At 46.3% G+C, this 15,271-nt stretch overlaps 1 protein-coding gene across 1 annotated transcript in view; it reads right to left on the bottom strand.

Annotated features, from left to right (window-relative positions):
- Positions 1-15,271, bottom strand: part of LOC147685381 (uncharacterized) — a 354,664-nt gene that overhangs the window by 107,354 nt on the left and 232,039 nt on the right. Inside the window, exons 8-9 of the mRNA XM_086941295.1 lie at positions 4,067-4,388; positions 3,757-3,973 (exon numbers count right to left, since the gene is read on the bottom strand). Coding sequence (XP_086797421.1) covers positions 3,757-3,973; positions 4,067-4,388 — 539 coding nt within the window. The remainder of the gene's footprint in view (positions 1-3,756; positions 3,974-4,066; positions 4,389-15,271) is intronic.

The following is a 15,271-nucleotide window of genomic DNA, read 5'->3' as shown; positions in this document are numbered from 1 at the left end:
TCATTTCATTTTCATAAATGATATAACCATGTTTGTTTTCTTGTTGGAACATATAGAGTTATCTACTAGTAATATTTTGTTGGTGGCCTCATGGGTGTTAGATAATATAAATTTGTGAACCCATACAACTTTGAGAAAGTTATGTTTCTTCCATGCACCAATACATATTTCATGTAAATATACACGTTTTTTAAAGTACTGGTTAACCAGACACTTTAGCAGTGATGTACAAAGTATTTACATTTAAAGTATATAAAACATACTTCTTGTACTATTAAACCTTCTCTACACAAAGGTTTTGGTCATCTTCCTGCTCCTTATAAATTTTTTTGAAAGGATTTTACCATGCTTGATTGTTTAAATGTAAATCTATATAAAGCATTCTACATTACTGTTTGAACAATTGGCTTTGGGGTGAGGGATATTTACGTTTCGTGTTTCAACTGTAAAGCTAGCCGGCTCAAAGTTTGGTTGACAGTATTTAAGATTGAATTATTTTTTTCTTCAAATGAATATTTCTATCTGTAGCCAATTATATCATATGAAGATTTCATTCACCTCCAGTGTACTTGGCTTTGAACAAATGATTCATAAAGGAAACAGACAAGCACAGGTAGGGGAAACATTTTATGTGTTGCATGCATGTATATATTTTATCTCTGTAGGCTTATATGATTTTTGTTTATACATGGTGCCTTTATGCATGCTATTGAGTTCCAAAAAATGAACACTAACCAATATGAGATTCAATTCTATATGGAAAAAGTAGGCATTTTACTCTGATGGGCTACCTTGAATGCCATTTTATCTCAAGTAGCCACTTGGTCAGTAGACAGATCCAACCTATTTATGCAACATTGTTAAAATTAATTGTGGTTTATTGCAATTTAGAATGGTTTATTCATGAGGCCTTGGAACTGATGATAGTTTTAGGGGAGGCAGTGGCCTGTTTCTGTTAAGCACAATGGCTTCCGAAAGTCTTGAAAATCCACCATTTGGCTGCTAATTTTTCAAAATTTTCTCGGGGAGGGGGGGCGACCCCCCCGAACCCTCTTTAGGGGGTTCGGGCTCGCTCGCTGCGCTCGTACGCCATTCTACACCAAACATTTTCAGCCCCACCACTTTCAAATCTCACCAGCCGCCACTGCTGGTGAAGTCATTGCTGACCAGCACTTGAAAATGTTTAAAGCATCTAAAATAAATCTGAAGTATTTTACACAGATTCCACAATCAAAGTACATTCCTCCAGCCAACAAAACTGGACAGCTGGCAGGGCAGGGTGTGTGAAGATGGATTGTCTCGGTTCCTTCTGGGACTAGTGATGGGAAATCCAGGCACCCTACACACACACCGGGAGTCGGGGACGATACAGGCTCCTCCGCCCTGAAACGGTATGGGAAAATGCAGCTCCACAACAAAGATAAGGTTCTTGCTTCTACATGCTACAGTAGACCGCGCATATCGCCCGGTCAATTTTCCTTCCTTAGAGGACGTAAATATTGCTTCAAAATGTGCTGCATTTCACAGCATAGTCTGCCTTTTCTTGCCACATAATTTAATCAGCCTTCCCGCACAATTTAGACTCTAATTGACATTGGGTTAACCAAGTCGCTGATCCTCCCACATGTAGACTTTGTCAACATCCTGTGTACAGGGTTATCCAAAACTCAAAAAACACAAAACTAGGGACCCGAATTTGCCTAAATCTGCATAAATACGAACCTCATCACCCCTTCCTTGAAATGTTTTTCAGCAAAGCAAAAACAAAAATTAAGTTTTGATATTCTTTCCCCAACATAAAAGCCTTCTGGCATGCAATATTAACTGTCAATATACTGACTGATTAAAATGCTCCCATTAGTAACGTGAGAGTCAGATATAACTCAACAACTGGATGAAACTAATGTAAGGAAAGAGTTTTAGATAAGGCTTCTTTCTATTGAAAATAAGTCACTAGTAGATTCTACATTTTTTTTACTGAAAAAGACAAACCGTAGATAAATTCGTCCTACCAAGCCCCATTAGGCATAGCTTGACCCAACCTGCTATGCCATTTCTACTCCCTCTTCTTTCAGACCTGTGTGAATACCTCAGCTCAGAATTTTCCATAATTTTTGGTCTTGCCTACAGATACTTTCAGTCGCGGCTGGCAGCACTAGAGAGTGGTGAGGCGGGCAAATGGGTGGTGGGTGGGTGACACATTAAATAAAATAAAGAAATAAATACTCACAATAACGAACGTCCTCCTCTCTCTTGTCTGGTTTTTTTCTTCACGCTAGACCCTCAAAAACGCCCCTAACCAATCCTGGCACTGTTCTCATGCTGAGAGCAGCCACAGGATTGGAGGGAGCGGCCTCTCTCACCGCTTCGGAGGGCACTGGAAGCATGGGCTTGGTATAACCCAGCTGTCTTAAGATATATCTTCAAATATTTATGACAAATATGATCTAAAGGACAAAGCCTACATTAACAAGAGACAATTTTGTTCATTCTAAACCCCAATGAACCCTGCAAATGAACCTGCTGAAATGGAGTGATCCAAAAGGCAATTTGTATAAACGGAATAAGCAAAGTACAAATATAGTTGAGGAGACAATATTCATGGTGGCTCGATCCAATTGTAAGCTAAATAAACTGTAAAATGTTATTCCTGCATTCCTTGCTGGATAGTGATTTTGAACATCAGCCTGTTCTAATACTCGGGTTCTAATTAGCAAGCAGATCAGTGTTTTAAATATGCTTGAAATCTATTCATAAGTACACTTTTGGCGCGTTCCAACTCGCGCTAAGTAGGAGGACTCAAGGTGGCAAGCAGGTCAAGAAAAGTTTGTCCATGCATACAATGAGAGCTCTAAATACACACAAACTCTAGGAAGTCCCAATTTCAATTGGATTACATTGGCCAGTGATGTAGATGGAATTTAATTGAGTAGTTTCCAGAGGTTGGTGCATTCTTTGGTAATAAAGTACTTCATAAACCAGCATTTAAGTGCAAAAGAATACAACAAAACAGGGAGACCTCTGCCTCATATAGTTTTTAAAAAAAGCACCAAAATGTGCAGCTACATCAAGCACAGAATCGGCATTGCAGCGTAAATGTGTGCAGTTCTACAAACAAGAACGCAAACATCCGTGTTCCAATAAAAACAACTCCTGCACTAGATTGTAACACTTCAACTTGTCAAACCAGCTATAGCTGATTGGTTAACAGTGATTTGTAACCTCTATTGAAGATTTGGGGCATAAAAACCTGCAGAGTGGCCTACAATAAATTGAAAACCCTAGAAAACGCACACGTCATCAAAGTCGTATCTACTTACCTAAAAGCGGTTGTTAGGCTCAGGACCTCAATGCAATCTTAGAACAATTGGTAAATAACTAGATTAGCAAATGTCATTACCTGTTTTTACATCAATTTACTTTGTTTTTGTAAGTGTCCCAAGTACTGTACCTTTTTTAATTATTTCTAAAGTATGAATTTTTTTACATGCCTAATGGCATTTTATCGTATTTTTTAAAATGAACGCTTTTATGATTTTGTTTCTACAAATCGAATAAAGCTTAATGAATTTGAAAAAAAAATCTGTGATTTGTAGCTATTCCATGCACACAGCAAACACCGGGAACCAATGGCAGATGGCAGAAACCAGGATAAAAAGAGACAGAAGCAGAAAGACAAATAGAGGTAGAAAACCAAGTACACCAGCTCATATCTATTTCCACTTTACTTCTCCACCTTCACCAAATACCATTCACCTGTGGTTACTGTAAGAGATCAGATGTTCTGGGCCAAGAACATTAAGCAGGTCTCCAACACTATACAAATCCCATGTATAAACAACAGCATCCACCAGATCCTTTCGTGTTGCAGTCACCCCCATGGAAAACTCCTTCATCTCACCGAGGTACAAAGCAACCGCTCCAGTGCTGCGGCCTGAAGCAGTGGCTGGCCTGAGACGAGGCAGTACACTGTCTGAATGAAAAGAGAATGCAAGGAATGAATGGGAGGCACATCATAGAAAGGAGTACCTACAACAAAGTTGTGGCTATAAAACATTGATCCTACCTGCTTCTGACATGCCATCCAGTCCGATGACATACAGGCCATCCACTCGCACTCTTCCCTGAAGAGGGATATTTGCCAGTGCATGTCCATCCTGCTGGAAAAACACAAGGGAATGCCCATCCAGAATGGTGTTAGGGACTCCTTTCAGCTCGATGAACTGATACAGAACAGGATCATCCAACAAGCTCAACTCGTTAATGACAAGACCAGAAGGAGAGTTAGGAGTAACCGTTTGTGATTCTGGTGGACTAGGGCGTAGAGGTGTCACTGGTGTACTTGGAGATCTGCAGGCATTATCTGCTGACGGAGTCATGTTTGTCACCTTGGGAACAAATTTTAGAAACATTAGCATTCCAATTATTTCTTGACTATGCATGATTTACTCTGATGTACATCTACTTCATTGCACATCCCACATTATTGTTCACTCTCATAATCGGAATCGAGTAGTGTCCCCTCGATGAAATACAAATATTCAGACCTCATTTCACAACTCTGTGTTAACCATCTTATGTCATTATAAGCTCATGCACTTCAAACACAGGTACAGTTCCTAATCTGCAGGATCCATAAAATCCCAGGGGCTCTACCCTATGAGGTTTTCTACAGATAAGAAATTAATTGGTTATTTACCTAGTTCTGCAGCTTGAAGAGTTTTCCTGGGTTTACAAGCTGGGCATCATTTTGCCATCTAGTGGTTGGCTATGGAATTGCCTTTGTAGTTCTCAATCTTTTTAGGTCTCGCCTGCCAATGCGCTTGAGCATTGCTGGCGAGAGATATAGTAAATGGGAAAAGAAAAGTCTACCAAAGACCTCTGGAATGCGGATTATGGCCAGTGCATGAGAGGCATTCAAGAGCAAAGCTGGCATCTGGACTGCTTTCGCCAGCAAGCACTAGGCCTCACTTCCTGCTCCCCCTCTTACTTTCGTTATCGCTCACACCCATATTTTCGTTCCCTCACACCCTTCCTTTGATGTCTGCCCTCCCCCAACCCCCCCATCAGACTTCAAAGGAATGTGCTCCCAAACTTGTTGGCCTCGCAAGGCTGCTGCTACCCCGCCCCCACATCTCACTCCACCATTTGTCTGTGCCTCGGCATCAGACTTCAAAGGCTGAGGCTGCCGCTCCCCCGCCTCAGCAATGCAGAGAGCTTGTTTTCTGGGTGGCATTGAGCATTTGGTGTCCTTCCATCTCTCTGTGAAGTCAGAGATCCGACCCAAAAGTGGCTTTGTGTGGTCGCCATCTTACAGAGTCTTTCAATTTGGCAGCACTTGTCCTTGTCATGGCTTCCTAGTATTTCTATCTCTTCTTTAGATATTTAAACCGGCGCCTCATTTCCGTGGAGGTTTGAGGATCAACTGTGAATCCAGAAAAGTCTTCAAGGTGGGAATCTACTCCAACAGGTAAACATTTCTTATTGCGGTGTCAGTCTGTCTCGATCTACACAGTGATATTCTGCACAGCCGGCCCTCCTCACATACGGGGTTGCCCCCTCACTACTGCACACGGCTATGACCCTTACCACACAGTTGTCCCATGGTGGCCCTTCCTGGCATATGGTGTCACCGCCGCACTACCACACAAGGCTACGGCTCTTACCACACGGCAATCTCTTCCCTGGTGGGCCCCTCCTGGCATATAGGATCATCACCTCACTACTACGCGGCTCTTACCACACAGCATTCCTTTCCATAGGCAGGGCCCTCCAGGCATACAGGTACGCCGCTTCACTACTACACAGGGCTCCGGCATGATCGGCGCAGCATGAACAACACACAGCTCCCTCTCCTGGCGTACGGAGGTCACAGACTCAGTCCAGCGCATGGGCAACAATCCAATCAGTCCAAAAGCCTTTTCATCACTTCTCGCACACGAAGTTCACTTGACAAGGCTGCCCACTGGATCTTGCTGTCTCCATTGCCCTCCTCTTCCTCACAGGGCACTCAGATCTTGGCAAGTAGGCACTCGCTCATGCTCCAGGGAAGGTGGTCTTGGATTCCCTGGGCCCCCAAGCCTGGTCACAGGCAGCAGGCTTGCAGAACTTCCCCTTCTCACACAGCCATTGTGGTTGCTAAGCAAAGGACAATTTGTGAGATTTTAAACTCCCCTTCATATAGTCTGTTAGGGATGGTCGATGAGCAGGGAAAACCATGGCGTATGTTCAGCGCTGTGCTCCCCTTCGCATTGAGTACTTTGGAGCTGGTCCCTAAATAGCGTAAATGAACGCCTCCAACGTAAGCCACTGTTTGGCTAACTGTTTCCTGACGTGACCAGGCCCCCTATCCTGCTACCTGTTTTTTTCCGCGAGGAAGACTTGTTTTGTGCGGAGCCTTCCTCACGCTCTCTGCTGTTTTTGAACCGTTCTTATCGCTGCAGTGGCAGCTATTATCCCCGCTCCTTAACTCCCACAGAGCGTGCTGCTGTTCCGCTCTGAGTACACTGCCTGGCTCCGGACGGAGAAGGAATATGCTACTTACCAGTATGCATCTGTTCTTGGCATGTAGGGCCGCTAACATTCATATCTTGTGCATAGATCACCGCCTAGTGTTGGGTCCGGATGATTGCACCTGGTTGTCCTGGAAGAGTCTTCGAAGTATCACGAGATAGGTGGCTCCTCCCCTGGACTACACTGCGCATGAGCATCATTTCCATCCTTAGATTGTTTTTCGCCATTGTGGCAGAGATGGAGTCCAATACGATACCTGATGACCATGCTTATAAATAATTCTGACTGCTACAGCTGCGACAGGATGGGCGGGTGATATGAATGTTAGCGTCACTACATGCTAAGAACAGATGCATACTGGTAAGTAGCATATTCCGTTCGAGGCATGTGGGCCGCTAAATTCATATCTTGTGCATAGACTAAATAGCAGTTTCTCCCTTAACGGTGGTTGCCCGAGCCAGCTGCAGCAGCCTGAAAGAGGGACATTAGAACAGCCTGTCCTACAGCAGCTTGCTGCTTGGAATGTACATCAACACAGTAGTGTTTGGTGAATGTATGTATGTTATTCCATGTGGCTGCTCTACATATGTCCTCCAATGGAATGTTACCCAGGAAAGCCATGGATGCCCCCTAGCTTGCGTGTTGAATGCGCTTTTGGGGGGACTGTTAGTGTGCGTTTAGCCTTCTGATAGCAAATCTGAATACACTTAACAATCCACCTGGCTATACCCGATTTGGAAATGGGTTTGCCCTTGTGCTGTGGTGAAAAAGCAACAAAGAGTTGTTTAGTTTTCCTGAACTCCTTCATCCTGTCTATATAGTACAGGAGGGCTCTTTTGACGTCTGTGTGCAGTGATCTTTCTGCCACTGAGTCTGGATTAGGAAAGAAAACTGGCAGTTCAATAGTTTGATTAATGTGGAACTGAGAAACTATCTTGGGCATGAATTTAGGGTTAGTGCGTAGTACTACCCTATTTGCGTGGACCTGTATAAAAGGTTCTTGAATGGTTAGGGCTTGCAGCTCGCTAACCTGTCTCAGCGATGTAATCGCTACTAAGAAGGCAACCTTCCACTTTAGGAACTGTATCTCACATGAGTGGAGAGGTTCGAAAGGAGGTCCCATCAGTCTGGTCAAAACCACATTAAGATTCCAGACCGGTGAAGGTGGCCTTCTGGGTGGAATGACTCGTTTGAGTCCCTCCATAAAAGCTTTTATTGCTGGCACTCAGAACAGTCAAAGGCATTGTCTGTTCTGTAAGTAAGCCGCCATTGCCGCCAAATGAATACGTATAGAACTGTATGCCAGATTGCATCTGTATAAATGTAACACGTAACAAATAATGTCCTGTGTCGATGCATCTAGCGGGTTTATGTCACGGCTGGAACAGTAAATGACAAAACGTTTCCATTTGGCAGCATAGCAGGCCCTAAAGGTAGGCCGTCGCGCCTCCTTAATGATGTCCATACAATCAGGAGGCAGATTCAGATACCCAAATTCTATGACATCAGGATCCATATCGCAAGGTTTAACTGTTGCGTATCTGGGTGCTGAACCTCGCCATGGCTCTGAGTGAGAAGACTGGGTGTAAGGCGCAGTCTTTGATGAGGCACCACGGAAAGTTCTAGGAACGTGGTGTACCAGGCTTGCCTCGCCCACGTAGGAGCAACCAGGATGAGAGTCATCGAGTGCTGTCTGAGTTTCCGTGCCACCAGAGGAATGAGTGGGGCTGGCGGAAAAGCGTACGCAAATCTGCCTGACCAGTTCATTCATATCGCATTGCCCCGAGACCGCGGGTGTGGGAACCTGGCGGCGAAGTTTGGGCATTTTGCGTTCTCGTTTGTGGCGAACAGGTCGATTTCTGGATGCCCCCACTGCCGGAAGTACGGTTGCAGCACCGATGGATGAATCTCCCACTCGTGCACCTGATGACTGTGCCGACCGAGCAGATCCGCCATCTGGTTGTCCTGGCCTGGGAGGTGCTCCGCCATCAGGAAAATGTTCCTCTGAATGGCCCACTTCCACATACTCTGTGCCAAGTGGGACAACTGTGGAGAGTGAGTACCTCCCTGCTTCTGAATGTAATACATGGCCGTCATGTTGTCCGTCCGAATCAACACGACCTTGTTGCACAGATGTATCTTAAAAGCCTTCATTGCCATGAAGATCGCCATCAATTCCAGCAGATTTCATATGCATCTTCTTCTGTTGATCCGACCATAGTCCCTGCACTGTGTAATGAAGGAGATGCGCCCCCCACCCCAGGAGGGATGTGTCCCTCGTGAGCACTATTTGTGGTACAGGCTCTTGGAACGGTCGTCCCTTGCAAAGGTTGCGTGGATTCCACCAATGCAGAGAGTTGTACGCACGACCGGTCACCAACACTAGGTCTTTCAGTTGTCCTTGAGCCTGATTCCACTGTCGTGCCAAACACTCTTGGAGCGGAAGCATGTGCAGTCTCGCGTGCGGGACTATGAATATGCAGGAGACCATCATGCCTATCAACTGCAGAAACACTCGCGCCTGTAGTGAGTGTTGTGGTCTGAATTTGCGAATCAGCAGTTGCATGCCGTCGATGCGCACAGAGGTTGGCTGGGCTGTGGCTGTCACAGTGTCCAACGTCGCTCCCAGGTATTGCTGTACTTGAGCGGGTTGAAGATGCGACTTGGGATAGTTCAGAGAAAATCCTAAACCGTGCAGGAGATGAATTGTGCGGGACACGTGGCTGGTGCACTGCTGGGCCGACTTTGCTTGCACAAGCCAGTCGTCTAGGTAAGGGTAGACATGAATGTGTTGTCTCCGAAGGTGTGCCGCCACTGTAGCCAAGCACTTGGTGAACACTCTGGGAGCAGTGGTCACCCCAAAGGGTAGAACCTTGAACTGGTAATGCTTGTCTTGTATGGTGAACCGGAGGTATTTCCTGTGTGCCTGATGTATGGGTATATGGAAATAGGCATCCTTCAGATCCAGAGTTGCCAGAAAATCCCCCTGACTGAGCAATGGCAGGACCTGCTGCAGAGTAAGCATGTGCAAATGTTCCGAAAGGATGTATAGGTTCAAGGGTCTCAGATCCAGAATGGGTCTGAGAGACCCGTCCTTCTTTGAGACTAAGAAATAGAGAGAGTACACCCCTGTTCCGTGCTCCTCTAGGGGAACCAGTTCTATGGCCCCTTTTTGCAGCATGCTGTCCACTTCCTGCTGTAATAAGTTTATGTGCTCTGCGGACATAGGATGGTGTCTTGGGGGTATGTCGGGTGGAGAGGAAGTCAGTTCTAAACAATACCCGTACTGGATAAGTTGCCTCACCCACCTGTCTGTGGTAATGCCTTCCCAGACCGGCTGGAACTGCAGGAGTTGTCCCCCGACCGGTGTTACGTGGTCCGGGGGCAGTGACAAGACGTCACTGTTTGGTATTTGCTGAGGACCTGGTGTTATTATTTCCACGTCCTCTGCCTTTGGCGCTGTTACCACGGTATCCACCTCTATTGTTTTTGTTAAAGGTGGTCTGCGCACCACTTTTATTGTATTGTGTTTGCTGAGATGCTTGCCCTCTTGACGGCCCTCTACTACCTGAGCGACGAAAATAACCCCCTCTGAACTGTTGAGACTGCAAGGCCCTCATAGAATTAGCCGTCTCAGTGTCCTTCTTGATCTTTTCAAGAATCGTGTCAACGTCAGGCCCAAACAAGAAATCTGGGTTAACGGGGAGATTGAGCAAACTTGTTTGTATTTCTGGCTTAAATCCTGAAATCGGTAACCATGCCTGCCTCCTTAGCATTACACTAGTGTTAATGGCCCTGGCTGCAGTGTCTGCTGAATCTAGGGCACACTTGATAGAAGCGTTTGATATCAGTTTCCCCTCCTGAATCAACATTTCCGCCCCCTCTCTATATGCATCAGGCAAGTGTTGCAACAATTGCTCTAGTGTATCATAGTGAGCCCTATCATATCTATCCAGTAGAGCTTGTGTATTGGCTATTCTCCAAATATTCGCTGCCTGCGCAGCAACCCGCTTCCCAGAGGCTTCTAATACTTTAGATTCTTTGTCTGGGGGAGGAGCATCACCACTTGTTTGTGAGTTCGCCCTCTTCCGGGCATTGGAGACCACCAAGGAGTCCAATGGCAATTGGCCCCTTATATACGTAGGGTCCACAGGAGCAGGCCTGTATTTCTTCTCAATACGTGGATTCACCACCCTTGCTCTGGTTGTGTCCTTAAAAATGTCATTGGCGTGCTTAAGGATACCCTTCAGCATCGGCAGCGTCTTCACTGATCTGTCCGACGTAGAGAAGGTATCAAAGAGGAAGTCCTCCTCAACCGGGTCTGCATGCATGACCACATCGTGGTTCAACGCCGCCCTTTCAATCAGAGCGTTGAACGCCGCAGTATCCTCTGCGGGTGCTGTCTTTACTTGGTAAGATTGGGTGTCCGCCGCGCCTTGATCGTCGAGCACGTCCTGCGAGCCATCCTGATTAGAGTCATCAGGATAGTTGAATTGCTCGTCATTCTGGTCATCCCCTCCACCATCTTCAGTGCGAGTGGGGGAATGTGTAAAGGCTTGTCCATAAGGCCGTACGGACTCGAAAAGAACTGGCGAGGAAGCAGAGTCTCTTTTCCTTTTAAGTGGAATTTGGTAAGATTCCATTGGCTTCTCCGGTAAGATCTTCCGTTTGAAAAGGGTGAGTCTTCCGGTTGCAGAGTCAATGTACAACTTCTTTGAGCTTTCAGAAGAAGGTGGAGTGGAACCGACGCCTTCAGGAGCGGCGGTCGTTCCCTTAAGTTTTGACATCAAGGTACCAGGGTCGGTGCCCTGTGCCGGCTTAGACGTTTTAGGTCTTGCAGTCGGAGGCAGTCCAAAAACGATAGGCGGAGGCCCCGATGGCTGTTTGACGCGTTTCACGGCCATCGCCAACTTCGAGCCAGGCGTCGCGCTGGGATTCCCAAAATGGCCGCGGCTTGATGCGTCACGTTCCAACGCGGCCATTTTGTGCTTGTCTTCGAGAACCTTCACCAGCATCAACTTGTATGCATTCGGACTGAGGGGCGGCTGCGACTCAAGTCCGTCTTCAGTGACCACGCCCCCGAGGGCAGCCTTAGATGACGTCGCTCCGTCTCTTCGGGCCTTTGGCACCTTTTTATGAAGCACTGATCTTCGGTTTGGCACCCTTCAGTGACCCCGAAGGGGCAATGACACTCCGAGCCTTCTTATGATCCGATGGAACGAGGCTTTGCGAAACGAATGCTGGTTTGACCAGTTTCAGTTTCGATTTGTCTTTAGTCAGTTTCGTTTTTGAAGGCGTACCCACCGAAGGCTCTGAAAAATTCTTAGCCGGGCCAGTTTGCGGGGCTGTAGAATGAGTAGAAAGATCTTGGCTAAGGCCTTGCGGCGATGCTTCGACCTGAGCCTTTGACAAGACAGTGTCACTTTCGACCCCCGAAGGTTCGGTCGGTTCTTGCTCATCGCTGGAGCCGCCCTCTGCGGCTCCAATGGCCATACCGTCGTCTCTTACCTCGACGGCTTCATAGTCTTCGATGTTCTCATCGTCTACCTCTTCTCCGTAGTAAGATTCTTGAAAGGAGGCCGGGTCGGAGAAGTGCTCCGGTTCCTCCTCTTGGACGCCCTCGTCGTCCCCAGCCTCGAAGATATCCTCCACATCCAACGCTCTCCGCGCCGGTTGTCTCGCCTCACGTCGAAGAGCGAGCGCCTCTTCCGACCTGAATTTCGAACAGGCCAAGCAACTCTCCTCGTCGTGGTCTGGAGACAGACATCTGTTGCACACAGGGTGCACGTCTGAGAGAGGGTACTTCGCGTTACAGACTGGGCAACATTTAAACGGGGCGTGGAATTCAATTGTCGATGTCAATCTTCGATCGGGCCTAAAAAGCTGGGAGCACACGTGCTCAAGTATCCGGGAAACCGGATAAATTAACTCAGAACCGAACGAAGTACAATACTGACGCTTAAAGAGGCCTTTTGGCCTGAAGAAAACAAGTTTTTCCTATAGGTTCCGAACGAGAGTCACGGAACATATCCGAACCCATTGGCGGAAAAAAACTATCTAAGGATGTAGATGATGCCCATGCGCACACTGTAGTCCACGGGAGGAGCCACCTATCTCGTGATACTTCGAAGACTCTTCCAGGACAACAAGGTGCAATCATCCGGACTCAACACTAGGCGGCGATCTATGCACAAGATATGAATTTAGCAGCCCACATGCCTCGAACCCTCCATTCCTTTCTCGAGTATTCTGCGGTTCGTCTCTGTAAACCCTGTCCAGAGACGGACAGCGTTTCCCCCTTGAGAGTGTGCTGTTCCGCCCTGTGAAATCATGTCTAGAGCTGGACCGCGCTCCTTATTTCCCTCCTCGAGTGTGTTGCTGTTCCACTCGAACGCATCCCCTGGAGCCGGACGACACACCTCTTGAGTGTGTGTCTGCTCCGCTCCCGTTGTTCCTTCCCGGGAGCCGGCCAGAACACCTCAGTCCCCCTTTCTCTTTTGAGGTTTGTCTGTTCTGCTCTAGCAGCTCTCGGAGCCTCTCATTCTGTTTCTTTGAGTGTGGGGTCGTTTCGCTCCTATTAATCCCCTGGAGCCGGACGTCTTGCCTCCTCCTGATTCCTTTTTCTCTTCCTCCACCATCTTTTACCCCTGGTATGAATGCTGTATGAGAGTACCCTTCTCTAACCAGTCCCTTGTAGGAATTTTACTCTACCAAAGACATCGTCTACTTTGACTTCTTCCTTGTGAAACTCCTACTCAAGACCATTGGGGACTACCTTGGGGTAAGTGGAGCATATGAGCTGAACATACGTTAATGTTTAAGAGAGTATTGTGTATTTACGCATTATTGTTTACCACACATATTATTTGTTTGCAGTACCTGTCTCTCCTGGCAGCTCATTACCAGCAGTTCGACCATCAACATATGGGGAGAGTGGTGGACACTCCTTGGTTTATCCCCACATACTTTTAGGGAACAGTCTTCTGTGACCGTATTTCATATTGCATTCTGGGTGCTGTTGTCTGGAAGTTCGGGGAAATTTCCTCTCCGCTCCTGTGGAATCTGGCATATACTGGGCTTACCCGACTTAGTCCCTTCATATAGTCCATTTCCAGGCACCAAATCTGATCTAGGGTCTGAGTCTTTGACATTTTATATTTGGGTTCTGCTTCTTTTGATGTGTCCACTCCACTGCTCCCTTTTCCTCTTGAAAAGCAGTCTGTCACAGCAGAAATTTTTTCAAAGCTGATAGGACAGGCCATGTGAGAGTAGAGTTCACACCTGGATGTCAGCCACAGTGATATGTTCCTAAAAATATTAGCCCAGGGCCCCCAGCCCTACTCTTTGATTCCCTTATCAGCCCCATGTCCTTCATAAGATGTTCACAGGCCACTTCCTTGTAACCTTGCACTGAATAACAGAGCACCCTTTGAAGTGCACAGAGGAGGCCTGATCCTCCCCTCCCAGTGTCCCACCCACCTTCCAGGAATGCATCAATACACAAACCCTGTCTTGGGTTTGGGGGGGGTTGGGGGGGGGGACTCTCTACCTCCAATCAATGTTTCATCATGCAGACCTGGGTCTCCCAAAATGGAACCTAGGGCACTCCATGTATTGTACCATCCATAGGCACACATATATCCAGTGCATGTATGGGGCATCTACGCACTGCATAGTACTGTACCCTCCATGTACTGTACCACCAATAGGCGCACATACATTCAACATATACATTTAACATGCACATACTGGCAAGCACTGTAACTTTTATGTACTGTACCACTCATACATCCAGCCTATGCGTTTAACATGTATGCACTATAACCTTCATAAACTGTACTATTGACAGGTACACAAACCAAGCACACACATTTAACATGTACGCACTTCTCCCTTCATTTATTGTACTGCTCATAGTTACATATACATTCTCGATAGACTGCACAGCACTGTGTTATGTTATATGTTATAGGGGTATTTGTAAAGCGCGCAGCTTCTCTAACGAGTGTCCCGGCGCTGGCCTAACCCTTTTAACGTGTATACAATCAACAGGAGAGAAAGGGCTCGTAAGGCCACTCTTGTACCCCTTATGAGTAATAATTACAAATCAACAGAAGAGTGACTAAAAGGGTAAAGGGATAGTCAATAGCTACCACCAAGAAAAGAAATTATTCCAAACAAAGAGCAGTCAAACAGTAAGGGTTGCATGCAGAGTGCCAAAAGAAGAACCCTCAGGCACCAACAAGACAGTCGGTTGCCATTTGTCTTCATTGGGTCCTTTTCAGAAAGTAGTGATTGAGAAATTAAAAGAAGTATGGACTACTCCCCAAAAATGAGTATTTTATTAAGGGGGTAGCTCTAACTTCATTAAAAATCTTAGTGAGAAAAGTCGGACTGGAAAGTGGTTATGTTAGTTTGAACCACCCAGTCCTAAACAAAAAACAACAATATAGGTCGACATGTTTCTGCTAATATGAGCCCAAACTCGGCTCAGCATTTATCAGGACCATACGTAACTACTTCACGTGGGTGAAGCATGCTAAGGCTTCACTGCCACCTGAGGTAGACAAAGTATCTAAAAAAGATTACGACCTTCTGTGTAATCAGGACACTGGAACTTCCAAGTGTTTTCTCCTCCTATATGTGAGGGATTTAAGTCTGTAAGGGAAGATAAACAGAGCAAAAAACACAGGATATATATGTGTATATATATATATATATATATATATATATATATATATATATATATATATATATA

The sequence above is a fragment of the Lissotriton vulgaris genome, chromosome 10, assembly GCF_964263255.1.
Source record: "Lissotriton vulgaris chromosome 10, aLisVul1.2, whole genome shotgun sequence".
NCBI lineage: Eukaryota > Metazoa > Chordata > Amphibia > Caudata > Salamandridae > Lissotriton > Lissotriton vulgaris.
This window is presented reverse-complemented; position numbering and strand designations above follow the sequence as displayed.